This window comes from Gymnogyps californianus, chromosome 7 (assembly GCF_018139145.2).
Source record: "Gymnogyps californianus isolate 813 chromosome 7, ASM1813914v2, whole genome shotgun sequence".
NCBI classification, from domain to species: Eukaryota; Metazoa; Chordata; class Aves; order Accipitriformes; family Cathartidae; genus Gymnogyps; species Gymnogyps californianus.
In genome coordinates, this window is record NC_059477.1 from 31,879,205 (window position 1) to 31,893,138 (window position 13,934).

At 39.7% G+C, this 13,934-nt stretch overlaps 1 protein-coding gene across 1 annotated transcript in view; it reads right to left on the bottom strand.

Moving 5' to 3' along the window:
* The window catches only part of ADCY5 (adenylate cyclase 5), a 224,165-nt gene that overhangs the window by 43,546 nt on the left and 166,685 nt on the right, over positions 1-13,934 (bottom strand). Inside the window, exons 7-8 of the mRNA XM_050899524.1 lie at positions 12,300-12,441; positions 2,871-3,011 (exon numbers count right to left, since the gene is read on the bottom strand). Of these exons, the coding sequence (XP_050755481.1) occupies positions 2,871-3,011; positions 12,300-12,441 (283 nt within the window). The remainder of the gene's footprint in view (positions 1-2,870; positions 3,012-12,299; positions 12,442-13,934) is intronic.

Consider the following 13,934-nt stretch of genomic DNA (forward strand, 5'->3'; position numbering starts at 1 on the left):
CAGGGGAGTTTGCTCCCACACAAACCCCGCCGGATGCACTGCGGATGTGCCCAGACATGGCAGCATGTTGAAATGCCACAACAAAAGAGGAGGGGGGAAAAAAAGGAGTATTTGGCTACCTTTGATACTAATCTGCCTCATCCAGGACTACTGCTAATATATTCTAAGAATAGAGACAGCTACCAGAACCAGCATTCACAGGAAAGAAAAACGACCAAAATAATTCTGTTTTCTATTAAATATAACAGTTCCCTCCCAAAAATGCAATTCAGGGAACTTAATATTCTCTTTCGGGGAACTGTAAGTAGTGCCACAAACAAACTGTCTCTCTTTTTTCTGGAAATATGGTTGTCTTCATAATGCAAAATGTTCTAAGTTTGTGACAAAAACCTATGTCCTTTATAACCATCCATATTACTCCCTACACAAAAATGTATTCATATCTACATATCAATATAATGTAACTGCACATCACTGCAACATTACCTGGCTCCTGCATGAGGACTATCTCACAATTACCCTTATAAACACCTATTCTGAAATTACAGGGGTAAGGAGCTCCAGGTTTTAAAGAGAAAGGCAATGTTGCACTGCCTGCCTTTGGCATCCTACTTTGACTAATCCAACTTTACACGTTCATAGTTTCCAAGAAAAAAGGCTACATACAATTACATGCAAGAGGTCTGGGGGAAAGGTGGGTGATGTGGAACAAAGAGCACATTTTCAGGAGCTTTGAAAGCTGGTGTGGCTTACCAAGATCAATGACATGTCATCCCAGAGGAGCACTGAAAAAAGCCTTTGTAGTTCTGCTCCCCTTGTGTCAGTCTGTATTTTGTATTTCTAAGCAGGCAGTTTGCAGACAGTATGCATGTGCGTGCAGCCAGCAAGCACTGCGCATGCATTTAAGTATGCACAGCATCCATGTAACACAATGTTGGAGATCACAGACAAATAAAGTACTGTACAAAGCTGGATGGTACAGAGAAATGCGTATTTAAACTAGAAGTTAACACAGAGAGAAAGAGTTGAGACAGGAGATGGAGAAATTGTTCCTATGATCTAATCAATAAAATGTCCATCTAGCAGATATTAAAATGGTCTCTAGGCCACGCAGAGCAGCATGTTTTCATTTTGACTAATGCATCTCAAACATAAAGCAGTGGGAAATACTCTGAATAACAGATTTTAAAAAATAGTCCCCAAGAACAACAAAAAGTCTAGCTGAAAATAATACATCAGAATCAGGTTTAAATTGGTTTTCAAGAAATAGCCTGATGCATGCAACATCAGCCTATCAAAAAAGAGCTTAATACAAGAGGCAGTACAGAAGTAGATTGAGTGGAAAAGATTTTCTGAGCTGCTGAATTTATGAAAAGGTAAATACCATTACAGGAAAAGGTTCAAGATAAGGACGGGAAAAAAAAAAGAGAGAAGCTTTTCCTCCTACAAGTGAGGGGCAGTGAAGTTTTTAGAACTCAGTTTGATATTTCAATAAATAATTATGTTTTTCCAACTGAACAACCAGCTAGACACGGCAAACTGTAATTAACACCACGAAGCATAACACCATTTGGCAGGCTTACACCTTGTTTCTGAACAGGAGACTGCAAGAACCCCTTAAGAGCTATTCAAAGAAACTTATAATTATGTGCTAGTGTGATTAGGCTCTTCTAATAATGTCATGCCTATTGAGTGCACCCTATTGAAAAGCCCACAGAAAAAATGCACTGTTCCACTGATCTGTATGCTTATGTCAGAAGCGCTCATTTGGAGATCTGAGAAATGAACGAAACATTACTATGGAGATTAAGAAATTTGGTTTAGCACTGTAAAATAATATTATGATTGAATAATATTAGCACCAACTATTAATAAATGTACCAGCATTTCCCATTAGAAGACACCATATGCAGTTGCTTATAGCTATGCCAAAATTTTTAAGCTGTGGGAGTGAATCTCATTTTAAAAAGTTCTTTGAATACTTTAAGGCTTTGGTGACCTGGAGCAGACCTTTGACTATGGGCAACAAAGTGGGCAACAAATACACACTTTTGACTGTGCATGAAGGGTCAAAACAGCAGTAATAAGGTCATAGAGCAATCGGATTATGCATACGATTATAGAGGTGCTAAATATTTTTATTATTATTACAAACAGCCATTATAATAGAAACTCTCTTGTCTTCATCTTTATTGCAGGAAACAAAGATATCATCTACACCTTTATGTAAAACAAGCCATAAAAGTGCTCTCAGTCCAATTCCGTTGATAACTAGCTCTTGTTCATTTTAATTTAGAAAGACTGAAAGGTATATGCAAGAAATGAAGATGCCTGCTACCTTAGGCCAATTAATCTATGTACTCAAGAAGGTATTCTCGAGAGTTAAACACAGTGGCGTGGTTGCTGGGGACCCATGAGTATACATGGGCATGTAGCTTATAGAAGGTGAACAGCATCCGGCTCTTATAATTTAAGCAAGAAACATTTGCAGGTGCTGAAGTCTGTAATGATCTAGTACAAACGTATGTCAGCTGCTGTTTGAATGCTTGGGTTACTGAGCAATTCTTGTAGATAATCACGTCTTCTCACACAGTCTGGATGAGTTTTCAGAACATGGAACAAGTCAGACAAAAGAGCCTTCTTTGTGCCATTCAGCCTCCCTTCCCCTCTGAAACAACCTTGCGCCTCATCTCACAATCACTCACCTCCAGATGTACCAATTATCATTATTTCTGAAGTCAAAGTAGAATTTACCACCCCCATTTGGAAAATGCCCTCGGGGCTGCAAAAACCTTCAGACAAAGCAGGAAGGGATATATAATGCTGTATTAAGAAGAAAAGAAATTACTGTCCATAAAGCAAGGCATTACCATTCTCTTCATCTCCTTGGAGACCTGGTGAGCTCCAAGGTGGTTATAAAAGGGCCGGTCAACACCCCAGTGTGGTGGGTTATGGCTGATGGAATTGGCACGCTGACGGTTCATCTTCGCTATTGTGGCTTTCTCGTCTTTCTGAAATACAAACAAGAGACAAATGCAGAATAAATTTTGAAAAGTTTACATGGCAGCCATTCTCCAAGCATCTCTCACTTCTGGTCTCTCACTCCAGAAGGTGGTTTTGCACCTTGAACTTTATGAAGTGGCCGCTGATCAGGAGCAGTCCCAGTCCACCATTTCTTTTTCTCCTCATTTTTTAGAACATTTGCCCCTAAGTGGTGCCCACCATTTTACTCTTTTGCTTATTTTGAGTAACCACTACAAGCTGTGTAAACACAGGGAGCATGCCAAAATGGAGACATCTATTTTCTTTTTTAGTAACTGAATCAAACTGAATAATTTCAGATGAGAAATTGCAGTTCCAAGCTGAGACACTACACAGAAGGTCCTCAAAATAACAAAGACTGGTGCATCTGCAAGAGAAACGACACCCAGAGCGATCTGGTTGAAGACCAGGAGCCTTGAAGATCCTTGAAGCTATGGCAATAAAGGACACCTTTCTCTGTAGGTACAAGCAAATAATTTTCCACACTTGCAAGAGCATCTTCCCAGACATGCTAAGAAAAGCATGTAAATCTTGCAAACAACTTAACTGTGTATCTGTTAAGGGTAATGGTATTGCAGAGAGTGACAAAATGGTCTCCTCTACCCTAATGCTAGCTGCAAATTTTATCATTGACACTAACCTTCCTGAAGTTTGGAAAAAGTCTTTGGTTTTATTAGAGCTGGTTTTGAAGCTTGGTCGTAATTGGAGTTTACTGCAAAGTTTGCACAGGATCTGTCGGAAAGGTTTCATTCAAGCTCAACGCCAGTTACAAGAGCACAGAAGTGCAGCATGTAACTAGGCTAAACAACAGGCTGGTTAGTTCCTTATTTTGAATATATTCTCTAGCTAAAAAGATAGGCAGATTTCCACGTGGAACGTGTTCTGCGGACAGACAGGATTTTATTGCACAAGATCAAACCCTTTAATCTTCTCTAGCAAGGGTTGCACTGGAGAACCTCCTTGCTCAGTGAGGACTCTGCGATTTACCTGTACTGACTCAGAAGGCAGAGGGGTGGCAATTATTACATCCTTGCTTAAAACAGACAAACTCTGGAGAGCTTGAAAATTGAGACAGTAGGGGCTGTTACTTGAGAGATAAAACTTTTTCAAGAGAATTGCTGCTTCCATGAGATTACTGAAAAAATTGGACATAGTTAATTTTGGATTTCAGAAAGTGTTCAGACAACTGAATAATTTAAAAAGAAAGCATCAGTTGTTTTAAACTCTAGAATTTTGATTCCAGTGTTGCATGACAATACAGGTAGGTCCACCTCTTTTTTTACCTGGAGTCTGCTTTCCCTACCTATTTATTTTGATTCCTCACTATTCACTGTAACTTGTACCTGTCAGGAGTTTGCAAAATACCTGGTGTTATTTCCATGGTAACCAGAGAGTTAAATGTCAAGTGTTATGCTGCCTTAAATTATTTTTTTTTAAAGAAATTTAAAAAAGCCTCCTAAAATTCAGTGCTGGGGAAAGCTGCCTGATTGACAAGCATGGGAAATCATCATCTCTCTTCTTGCAAAGAAGAGACAGCTACGATGACAACATTTCCCATGAGACCACAAGCTCACCACGCAGGCACCAGACATTGCTGGGAATGTAGTGCTGCAGGCTTCATGGCCACTAGCTGGGGACACGGTGCCACTTGTGACAGGAGCCCCATGCTGGACACCCAACTGGCTCCGTGACAGTAAGTAGCAGTGGTCACTGCAGCCCCGGGCTGCCAGCAAAGATCTTTTTCCACCCAGCCAGGATGACAAGTGTAGGATCTCAAGGAAACTCAGTGGGAGCAAACCTAAGGGAGCTGTCAGCTCCCCGGGATGTTTGCTGAGGAGAACCGTACGTGCTCCCACAGTGCACACCCTCAGGACAGCAAGTGCCTCCCACGTCGCCTCTTCCCCGCATCGAACCCACCACTGTTTCATCTGCAAGAGCTGAAAACTCCATCAGTTGGCACCAGCTGAATTTCACACGAGCAATCATGACAGAGCCACTGGATAACCTCCAGAAGAGCTGTTTTTTAAATGTTTCTAAAAATACACTAATGTGATGCAATGCTGATGTCCAGATTTGAGTTGGTTTGAGGTTTTGTTTTTTAGAAGTCACTGCTCTTTATGGTCTCTGCCATCATTTGTAGCACTTTGGTGTGTTTTTTCAGTTCTGCAATCTTTTTCATAGTTATGCTTCTTTCTTCTATGATGTGATGCCAGAAAACTGGTAGGAAATACAGTTTCATTATCTCCAAGCAAATATATTTTTTTTTCAATAATAGAAGTGACACTGTCAATCCATCTTATTACAACTTAGTGAAGGGTTTTCAACCAAAAGCAATCAAAAAACCTAGATGCTGAAACTAGTCTGGGGACCTATAAAAGCAAAGCTATTTGGTTACATTACAAATGCCTTTTCATCAACAGATGATAAAAGATACATACAGCAGGTTTCCCCCCATGAGTCAGTAAATTTGGTTAGAATTTGAGAAAAGCCTTAATGCCAAAAATCCAACCAGACGTACTAACCCCTCTTAGCCAGTGAGTGATCCTCCTACCTGCTGCTAGTGCTGGTGACTCTGAAGCATCACTTGATTAATTTGAAGGGAATAAAAGACCTCATACATGTTTATTGACACATCTGGCTTGAGGTAAGGGCAGGACAAATGGGTAAATATATAATTCTGAGATCGTTTCTAACCATGAGGTCAGGCACCATAAATTTTCCGTGGCTACATGAACTCTGGCAGTGTTTGCCCCTACCCCCTGTAGAAGGTTTCCACTGGATTGTGAACTATGTTTCAACAAAATTTCCAATCAGATTAAAACACATATATACAAGCATAGTGGATTTTTTGTTTCCCACATTACATACTGTGCTACTATATTATCTTGAACAATAGGACTTTGTTGTTAACATCAATACTTATTCAAAAACATTTTTTTTAAACCTGATATTTTGAAAAGTTGAGCTAATTTATTTTCTGAAAAATCACTTGTTCAGTGGGTGATGATAATAACAAACTCTAAAAATGAAGAACTAGAAGGATCACAGCTCCTCTGCGGAAATTTATGAGGATCCCTCCTCTGTTTCTTCCTGGCTAAGTGACAGCATGAGAACAACTTGCACACAGGGCTACCTAAGGCATAACAAGACTGGAAAGAAGAATAAAGAAAAGGAAGAGATGGTACCTTTCTGTCCTACTCTTTACAGGTACTACCAACAACAGGAGCAGGTGCAAAAGTTTCTGACAGCAATGGGTTTTTCAGGTTTAAAGTGGCTAAACTCCAGAAAGCTGTTGTGGGAACTTTTCAAATCTGGACTCGCAAAGAGACTGTAAATCTTATTCCCAGAGGTTTTATTGTGTTCCCACCACCAGTTCCCACACACTGAGCTACAGTAATGCTATAGCAAAACTGCAGAAATAGCTGGGATTTTCTTATACTTATCAATTGCATCAAGAATGCCTGTTACTTCTTTAGTGTGTGATAGGACTTTCCGACATATTGATCACTATCAGTGCAACAAAGCAGTGAAATCTGAGCATGGGTCAGCCATTTCAGATTCAGCTACATACTATTCTTTAAATTGTCCTGAAGTCCTATTGACATGTGAATGATATTTCTTGCTGTGCTACATGCTCCAAACCATTGCCTTCATAAATCTATGTGAGTGGAACCCTGCCAAGCCGTGATTAAATTTGTTAAATTGAGGAATCATCACATTAGATTGATTTTGTTTTAGGAGAGTCACATGCACAACATTTAAAGGACCATTTTGTTTCTTCAGCTGGATGGAGTTCCAGGACACTATTTAGAAAAGAATGAGAATTGTTTTTCTAGGAGTTATGGCCAAAGTTTTGTTGAGCTGTTTTAAGGCCACCATCAACAATCCTTTCTGAAACTGTTGTGTACCTGTTATTGTTAAAAGAAACACCCATGTTTACTGCAACTGAAAGACATTAGAAAAAAATAAACATTTTTTCAGTGTGCCGACTTTATGGACTCAGCACAGTGTGTTTAGTCAGCAGTATTGCTCATCTGTTGACAGTCACATTTTGTTTCCGCTTGTGTTCAAAGCAAAGCATTTCCCCAGACTTCTGACAATGTTGAGGACAATAAAACTAGCTGTATGCTAATGTGCTGTTAAAATCCTATTCACCTTAAGGTCTGTTTCCCACTCCTCCAAACACATACTTTTCCACCCTTCTCAGAGTAAAGCTTTTATCAATGATTAGAACTGATGAGAAGAGTAGTTGTGATGGTTCTGCAAATTAGTGCACCACCCGATCTCAAAGAAGAGCAGAAAGTTGCCAACAACCACCAAGTGACACGCTCCTGTACAAACTCCAGAAACTTGGGCAGCGCAAGAACTGAGACTATTGGATACTACAACAATAATTAAACTGAGTACGGCAAGAACAGCAAGGATGTGATAGGATAGCAGTAATGACTGGGACAGGCGTTTTGAATAAAATGCAGAAGGACAGATATAAAAGTTGTGGAGGTGGAGGTACAGAGCTGTGTGTTAGGAACGCTACAGTCTGCAGGGTAAACTTAAAAACAAAAAAGCGTAACAAGAACAAAACAAAACCACTCCGTCGAAGGATAAAGACATTGTACTGAGTAATGCTGGGTAGTTCACTACAATGCCTCAGGGTTAAGTTTGGGAATCAGTAAAGATCTGGGTAATAGTATTAGTAATTCTAGCTGATAATTCGCTGTTTATCTGGAAACACAGACTTTCAGATAAAGAAGGAAGAGGCAAAGCCAGTAATGGAGGAAAGGCAAAGATCTCCTTGGAGAATTCCTGTGTTTCTTTCATGTTATGGTATTAAGTATATTAGAAACACATATCCAAATGAATGAGAAAAATACCGAATAAGGACAGAAGTCACTCTGTGTAAGTCACTCTGTATCAATCACACGAGCATAACAGAAATTTGCTACATTACTCTAGAACTGAAGGAACAGATTATTTCTCTTCAGCTAATCACTACTGCCACAGTAGAGGCAAAAGGGAAGAAGGATCATAAGCATAGGGTTATAAATGGAAATCATGACTAAGCTGGAAGCAAAACTTAAGTGTGATGTGCTGAAGTCAGAAGGACAACCTCTACCCCAGATCTGTGCAAAACTGCCAACTGCAATTTCAGTTCTGGTAACAGATACTTTTAATAACTATTTAGTCAGGGATCACGACACAGAACTTGTAGAGCAGCAAATGCTGGGCTTGGATTAACAGCCTTGAGAGCATCCAAGTTTTTCTAAACACAAAAAATACAGTAGCTCTCACTGGCCTTGTTTTTCCATAGAGCATTTGACAGAGTGTGGTGCTGGAGACTAATGGCTAAGACAGATGGGGAATACAAAGCTGGGCAAAGAGCTGGTTTCCAGCGAAATGGGAAGAGATGGTTTTGAATGAGGAAGTATTAGGCGGGATGAAAGTTATCAGTAGAGCTACTGAACGATTAGTCTTGGGGCAGATTTTTTAAAATTTTTTTCTTATCGCATCTGGCACCAAGTGTAGGAATGACAGACTTTGCTAATGAGAGAAGCAGAGGTAGTATTTGATAGATAAGGAAAAAAAGGAATATTAGCACCCGACATTTGAGGACTGACATAGTAGAAACAGGACATGGGACATTCAAGTGTACAAAATGCATGATCATTCACTTAGAGATTACAGTCAGAAACTTCACGTCATTATCAGGAATCACATTAGTTCATCACAGAATAAATATCAGACATCAAGATAATGCAACTATGCAAAAGGTAAAGGTTTCCTTCGACAATCATGAAAATGAAGAGCTTGCTGTGAGAGCTTGTGCTCGTCTCTTCTTCATTGTGAGAAGACATTAGAAAAGTTTGTCTTAGGAGAAAAAAGGCTGAGAGGGAGAGAGGGGATACAATTGCCGTCTGACGGCAGACACCAGACAACCAGAGCAACCAGGCACCAGAGCAACCAGGTTTTAGAGCAGCCCACTGTTAGCACTAATGGGAGCAAACAAATCACAGCAAAAGATTCAACAGACCTTTATGGTGGAGCCTGCTAATTTTATGATAAGAATTACTTTTAAAATATATATATACTTATATGTATGTATATGCATGTATATATATATAGGTTCACATTACAATGAAATGCATGGCACCCTTTGTATCTCACACAGTTAAGACTGTTTTATATTTTAATTATCAAAACCCTAGCTTAAGGAATTGAAAGCAAACACAAGGAAAACAAAATTGGAACTTTGGATCTATGCTTTCAAAAAAACCCATGAAAACTTTTACCTAGGGGAACATAACACTGCAATAATAAAGTCACTCCTGCACTCCTCTGGCGTATTTGAGCACTGCCTTCTTCGCAGGCAAGTGCTCACCCACAAAAGCAGCAGCATCACAGAACAGGGCAAACAGAAAGGTGAAAGTGGATCTGGAGGTAAAGATGAGGAGAGAGAAACCTAAACAGACTGGATTTTAAAACTTTGCAGTTTATTCTCTTTCAATAGAAAGCAACTCTTCTGTGTACCAGATAGAAAACAAGGACTACATTTTCAGCTCTAGGGATGTTATTTAAAGACTGAGTGATCAGAATCTAGCTTTTTTCCCCCCCTAAAACTCAACTAAATATATTCCAGTTAACAGCATCGTTAAGAAGGAAAAAAAACTATTTTCAAAGAAGGAGCTAGTCTGAGTTCCTGGAACAAAAATATTAGATAAATATTCCTCCCATTTACTCTGTGCCAAAGAAATGGCATTAACACCATGAAAAAGTCAAATAAACAAAAAAAGACAGGAAATTCAAAGTTATGGCTCCCCATGGCAACAGTAAGCAGAAAGGGTATGCGACAGATGCCGTTACATTTTATACATTCATTGTAACTCCTGGTATTGTTGGGTTTTGGTGGCTGTGGGACTGATGGACCAAGTATTCAGATAATTCAAGTCTGCCTGTGTGAACTGAGGAATAGCTCAGGCAAACAGTTACTTGGGTCAACTATGCATCTGCTCTCAGGTCAATGCAAATCCTGTGCCTTGTGTGTGAGGATAGCAGGAACCCAGACACGACTCACAGGAACCCATTACTAGGTTAGGTGAACATTTTATGGCCATTACTGGAACAGACTGAACTGAAAACCTGGCTAAATACATCACAAGAAGTCATTAAAATCAAGCTGAAATGGAAGGAAAAAGTGAAGTGCTAGAACTTTGCCTAGCATCAGGCAAAATATTCAAGACTGACTGAGCTGACTATGGGAGAAAGCTTTTCTCACTTCTGACCTTCATATTATGTGAAAATGAGTTTTTAAAGAGGGAGAGAACTCTAAACTATTCACAAAAGGATAGAAAATGGCTGTGGGAGCAAGGAAGTTGCAGCAGTATGAGCAAACCAGGAGCCCCTCAAACTCTAAACACTAATATCCATGACCTTGGGTAGCACTTTCTTTATGTTTCAATTTAGCACAATAATTACATAGGTCATGTGCATGTCCCAATTCTTAGCTAGTCTGGGATGCAGCACGTTAGAGCAGCATTAGAGTAGTGCCTTGAGACTTCAGCTAAGGGCTACATTGTATAACAGTGCTGCAATAAATACATATAAAGCAGTGAAAGAATGAGTGGGGGGAACCCATTTTATTTTACCATGGAAAATCAAGGCACAAAGATGCAAGTCCTCAAAATCTAAGTCTTGAATGGAATCCACATCTCTCCTGAGTCTCTGTCCAGTATCCTAGTGAAAAGACAGCCCTGCGTTCAAAAATGAAGTCAAGTCCCAAGTGCTCTGTGTCTCTGTTTTTGAGTTTTTTGTCTACGCTGGCAAGGAGCAGAATCCTGATCTTAGGTCTTCCTCTTCTCTCCAGAGAAACCTTCAGTTCTCCACAAGAACACGCAGACAACTTGGTGAGTGCATGATTTAAGTCAATATAGCTTCTCCACCCCAGGAGATGGGGCCTGACCAGAAGGGTATTTTGGTTTACGTTCTTAAATCTACCCAGCAAAGAAGAAGTGGTTTAGGTATAAACATCAGCTGGCTTACTGACAGGCAGTGATGCTCAGGAAACAATAATCTTGCACTGCAAGCTCTAATCCTCTTTTGAAGATTGACAATTGTTAATGAGATTTATTTTATGAGCAGATAGAAACCAAAACATCAGCTTCTCTCTTTAGCAGATGATAAGGGATTTTCTTTGAGATTTTTTACACAATATCCATTAAGGAGATTTGAGGCTTCCATTCTCTCAGGAAATGAGGCAATGGTAGCAAAGTATTTCTGTATAGGTGTTATAGTTATTCAAATCAACCATGCTATTGGAACATGTCACAAACACTAATTCATTTAATCTCATGGTAGTCATATTTACAGCTGTGGGAAGGTTTAATTGCTCTTAGATTCAGAAATATTTGAAATGATTTTCAATTCAGGCCAATCTTTATATGCTTGCCCGTACTCTGAATAGTAAAGTAGTGTCTATAGTGCAGAAATTACTTAGAGAAATATTATTGGCTAGGCTCAACTAGATGATCAAAAAGGTCCTTTTCTAATATTACAGTCTACCATTATTTAAAAGAATACAAACTAGTGATAACATCAACCTATTTTCTGTTATTGGCAGTGTCACAACAAGAAGATGTATTGGCTGAAGTCCACTTGAGTTTGACTTGACTCAAGGTCAAGTCAGTAACACCCTAATAGCCTTATTTTGTGCAGCCTGACCTGTGTCATAGCAGTAGGTATGATACCATCCCACTGTCACAGTCATCATCCATCATTACAGTGGGCCCGATTTTCCCATCTTCAGAAACAGAGGCTGAAAAGTAATGAGAACTGCTCTAATCTTTATGTTCATGGCAATATGGTGAGCAGGTGTACAAAAACACCTCTGTCTAATCTGACAGAGAAGATATCTTTGTGGTTTTAATCTATTGCTTTAAGAACTTGTACAAGTATCAAATTTAATTGAAAAAAGTACGTATCTATATTAACAACATTCCTCAAAATGATTTTGAAAACAACTCAGGACAGTTTCTTTGATAGAACTAGAAAGTACTTGGTGCAGAAACCTTATGTAGAAGGTGGCTATGCTCCCTTCTACGCATGTAAAAGTTCAGGAAGAGGAGAGAGAAACAAGAATTTTTCTCACTGAAGGTCAGGTAGTCAACTCACTCATTTATAAGGCTGGTGTTCACTCTACTTTGGTGTGTTGGAGACCATCTAGTTATTAAAAGTATCTAAACATGCATTAGTTTGTTTGGTCTTACCCGTTTCTGGCTGCACCGTACAATTAAGAAGGTCTCAATACTGTGCTCTTTCAGATAAGCATTGCGTTCCCCTCCAAAGCCCAGCTCCACCTCATAGTCTCCATTGAGATAGTTCAGGGTTGCTTTTGTTATGTGGATGCGCCTTGAACAAGACAAAGACAAGCCAGTTTTGTAGGATCTGAAAAGTTATCACCTAAAAAGCCAGTTCCTGTCAGTGACATTTCCATGTACCGGAACAAACAAGCAATAAAACCCAATTTGTTTAGCCATGCCACTACTCTTACAGATGTAGTATGGCAGTTTCATCTATGTCATGGTTTAACCCCAGCCAGCAACTAAGCACCACGCAGCCGCTCACCCTTCCCCCCTCCCAGTGGGATGGGGAGGAGAATAGGGAAAAAAAGTAAAACTTGTGGGTTGAGATAAGAGTAGCTTAATAACTAAAGTAAAATAAAATATAATACAGTACTGACAATAATAATAATAATTGTAATGAAAAGGAATATAACAAAAAAAAGAGAGACAAATAAACCCCAAGAAAAGACAAGTGATGCACAATGCAACTGCTTACCACCCACTGACCGATGCCCGAGCAGCGATCCGCCCCTCCTGGCCAACTCCCCCCAGTTTATATACTGAGCATGATGTTCTATGATATGGAATACCCCTTTGGCTAGTTCAGGTCAGCTGCCCTGGCCGTGCTCCCTCCCAGCTTCTTGCACACCTGCTTGCTGGCACAGCATGGGAAACTGAAAAATCCTTAACTTAGGATAAGCACTACTTAGCAACAACTAAAACATCAGTGTGTTGTCAACATTATTCTCACACTAAATCCAAAACACAGCACTGCACCAGCCACTAAGAAGAAAATTAACTCTATCCCAGCCAAAACCAGGACAATCTATTTTAAAGGAAGCAGGCCAGGAGGCATCTTCTTAAAGAGAGAGGTGTTCACGTTGAGCATCTTACACATCCATTTATAACCACCTCCTTAGACATAAAGCACTCATTCTTTTATTCACTTTGCTCTAACACACAGCAGATTTTTTTTTTTTGGCAAACACAGGCCCTTCACAAGGACGTCTACTCAGCGGACACATGTAATATATACTGCAGCATGTATCTTTTTTGTTGTATCACATTAATCACTGTGGTACAAGAGTACCTTGTAGAGGTATCCTATCAAGTATCATAGTCTTATGCTTTCTTCCAGAGCACAGAAAAGATGGAAAGGCATGTAAAAATTTATCTCACAGAGTCAGCTTGGCAGCAACTCAGTCTTCCGTTGGTCCATACAGCGGTGAAACAAGAACTGATTCTGCTCTCTCACAGGAATGTTTGAAAACAAAAGGCTGGTCTGCAACAACGCTTCATACAATATCCATCAATAGCTGGAATGCTCTCCAGCAAACACTGTTAACATACAGTCACATCTCTTTGTAACCATGACCAGCTCTGCTAGTGTTCATGCAGATCTGCTCATTTCTGCTGTAGCTATCAGCTTTGTTTCACAGAGAAGGAATTCAGTTCTTACCACGGAAGGATATGCCCATCTTGGGATTTTGTAGACTTTCTGTAACCAAAGACATGTAGACATGGAACAGAATAACCTTGCTAACATTTGTACATGCTTAA